Raw genomic sequence first — 3,166 nt, 5'->3', positions numbered from 1 at the left:
TTTCTTTTGTGTGTGTGTTTCCTTTCAGAGAGTGCATAACATTTACAAAAATACACACCAGCAGCAGTCGTTGCTAAGGGCTATTAATTCTGTACCTAGGCAAACATTCTGCCACCAAATAAATGCTAACGAATATGATGCAAATGACCCAACCAATATTATACTGCTTAACACAAACCAGCTTATCCTTCAAATGAAGAAGTTACATACCTGTTTCAAAATATAGAAACATACGACGAAAATAATGTCTATACATAAGACTAACTTTTTGCAGTTTTGTTATATTCACAATTCTACACCTTGGGGGTGAGGGAAGGGAGGGTCGAGGTGGGTTGGGGGAGGGGCCCTCAGGATTGGAGAGAAGCTGGTCTAGGGCAAAGGAGGTGGCTACCCAGTGGTTCAAGGGTCTCTTTCCTTTTTCACTTTAACATCCCCAGCTAAGATAGTCGCGATTTCGCCCTGCATGAAGGCCCAAGGTACATTCGACCCGACTAGGGGGCATTTCTCACCGCTGGGGCAATACACCTCGCCGGTGGCCCCCTGGGCCTTGATACTCTCTCTAGAGCAAGGGAAGCAAAATTTGTGGCTGGGGACGGACGGGCACTGAACGAAATGCGTGTCCTCCAAACGTTCGTGGCAAATGGTGCAGCACAGAGGTCCGCTGTTGGCCATGGGGGAATCCGGAATGTTTTGGGGGTGCACTTGGTCCATGCCCGGGTGGGCGCTAGGTGGCGGGGGCGCCACCTGTAAATTCAGGTCCCCATTACGTGATGCCAAGCGGCGCTGCCCCGGCACGGAGGCCGGCGAGACTGGGCTGCTGCTGTTGCGCCGCGCGGACGCAGTGGTAGAGTGCACGGAACTGCCATCCTTGGGCGAGTGCGCTGTGCCCAGAGTATCTGCCACCGACATGAGGGCGGCCATGGGGGACGGACCGTTCTGGGGGGCTGACTCAGGTGGGGTGGTCCGGTTAGAATGGGGTCCCAGAGGTGGGGGCGGCGGAGGCGGACCCCCTGCCGCGTGTCCCGGCGCCGCGAAGCCCCCGGCGGACATGGTGAGCTTCAGCGCCTCGCTCTGGTTCGCCATCCACTGTTGCCTCTGCTGCTCCTCGCCCAGCTTCAGCGCGCCCTCGGCTGAGTCCGGGGGCTCCGGAGAGGCCTTCCTTTTGCGCAGGCTGGCGGCTGCGCCCCGGCCCGAGGGCGCCGCGGGCGGCAGGGCCCCGGTCCCCGGGGGTGCGCTGGGGGCGCGGCTCAGACTCACCAGCGCCGTGGGCAGCATGGGACAGCTGGCGTCCAGGTAGGGTTGGGGCAGCATGTCAGCGCCGGGCACGCCCTCCTTGAAGAAGCGCACGGCCTCGGGGAGCAGGTCCCCAAGCAGGCGCCAGTCCCCGGAGCCGTGCTTCTTTTCGTACTCTAGGTACTTGAAACCCGAGGATAGGCCCCGGCCGAAGTCCTTCATGCAGTCCTGGTACATCTGCTTGGCCACACCAGACGCACTGGAGTACACGTTGCCCGAGCCCGTGGGGTACTCAATGAACAGCTTCAATTCGTAGTCCATGCCGGGCTTGGAGACCGCGTCGAAGGCGAAAACGCGGCCCAAGAGCGAATGGTCCTTCTTGAAGCGAACCTCGTAGGGCGTGCAGCCAGCCAGCGTGAGCAGCGTGTCGCGGACCATCTTGGGCTTGTTGGCCCACTCCTCGGCGCGGTTGCGCAGGCTCTCGCTCAGCTCGGCCAGGGCCTCGGCGTTGCGCTGCTTCTCCTTCAACTCGCGCTCCTGGTCTGTGCTCGACACCGAGCCGGGCCTCTTGCCACCAGCACCCACGCCCACCTCTGCCACCGACGAAGAGGTCGAAGACGACGCGGAGGACGACGTGGCCGATACACCTGGGGTACCCCCGAGACAAGCGGGGCCCCCAGGAGCCCCTGGGGGAGCAGGCGTTGGGGGCCCACGGCTGCCCAGAGCATGGGGAGGGGGTGGGGGAAGTACCGCGGCGCTGGCCGGGCCGTTAAGCAGCGTCTGCGGCAGCAGGTTGGGGGGCACAGTAAGCTGGGGACCTCCGCTACCCCCCGGGTTGGGCAGCCCCGTCACCAGCCCACCGTGCGTCCCACGCCGAGACGCCACCGACGCCGCCGCTGAAGACGAGTTGGGGCTCTGGCGGTTCAGCTCTGGGGGTCCCTCCTCCGGTGTTGGTTTGGGGAAGCCGTTTGGGCCCCCCAGGCCGTTGGGCAGCCGCGTGGAGTGGCTGCTGCTTCCCAGGCTCACCGGCGGTGGCGGGTATTCGAAGCGGCTGCGCTGTTCCACCGCGGCGGCGGCAGCGGCGGCGGCGGCAGCTGCCGCGCTCAGGCCGTAGCGCTCCAGGCCAGACGGGGCCGCCAACACCGCAGGCTTGCTGGAACCATCAACGTGGTTGAGCTGTTGCTGCTGCTGCTGCTGCTGTTGCTGCTGCTGCTGTTGCTGCTGTTGCTGCTGCTGCTGTTGCGCGGCGGCCGCGGCCGCTGCTGCTGCTGCCGCCGCCGCCGCTTCCTTAGCCGACAGGGCCACTGTCTTGACCCCGACGGGCGGCGGCGGCCCAGGGGAGCGGCCGTCCTGGAAGCAGCCGTGCGCCCGCTTCAGCTGGCGCGCGGTCTCGATCACGAACTCGATGCGATCGGCGCCCTCGTAGTTGACGCAACCGCGGCATACGGGTTCCGAGAAGTCCCAGATCATGGCCCAAGGCATGCGGGGCAGGTCGCACAGGTAGCAAGATTGTCTCCGGGACGAGGACACCTGCGCCGCCGACATGATGCCGGCCCTGGGGAAGGTAGGCCCCCGCCCGGGCTGTCTCCGCGACGCCTTCTCCTCCGGGAGGACTGGCCGGCTGGGGAGGGAGTCCGACTGCGGGGGAGGGAGGAGGGGGGGCGAGAAAGTTCTGCCCCAGGGGCTGGAGGGAACGCGAGTCTCCACCGCCGGCGCAGCGCCTCGCCGTGGGGGCTCCACCGCCCGGGCAGCGGACGGGTTCAGCCCGCTCTTCGCCCCCACCTCCTACTGCAGTTGTCTTGTCGCGAGGGGAGCTCAGGCGCCTTCTTCCTGGTGCTGCAGACTTGGGCTGGAAGCTCCCGGCCCGAGGGGAGGGGGCGAGGGTGCCCGGTGCTGGCCGCCGTTGCCTCTTGGCCCCCTCCCCGGAGTGGAT

The 3,166-nt window shown here is 65.1% G+C and overlaps 1 protein-coding gene across 1 annotated transcript; it reads right to left on the bottom strand.

The window, feature by feature from the left end:
- Positions 1-254: 254 nt before the first annotated feature.
- Positions 255-2,943, bottom strand: IRF2BPL (interferon regulatory factor 2 binding protein like). Its single transcript, XM_023184645.2, has one exon. It carries the CDS (start codon positions 2,776-2,778, stop codon positions 400-402), a length of 2,379 nt encoding a protein of 792 aa, XP_023040413.1. The 5' UTR covers positions 2,779-2,943; the 3' UTR covers positions 255-399.
- Between the last annotated feature and the right edge of the window lie 223 nt (positions 2,944-3,166).

This window comes from Piliocolobus tephrosceles, unplaced genomic scaffold, assembly GCF_002776525.5.
Source record: "Piliocolobus tephrosceles isolate RC106 unplaced genomic scaffold, ASM277652v3 unscaffolded_15367, whole genome shotgun sequence".
NCBI lineage: Eukaryota > Metazoa > Chordata > Mammalia > Primates > Cercopithecidae > Piliocolobus > Piliocolobus tephrosceles.
This window is presented reverse-complemented; position numbering and strand designations above follow the sequence as displayed.

Coding starts and splice junctions, on each gene's coding strand:
- IRF2BPL (XM_023184645.2), bottom strand. CDS start 2,778: ATGTCGGCGGCGCAGGTGTCCTCGTCCCGGAGACAATCTTGCTACCTG.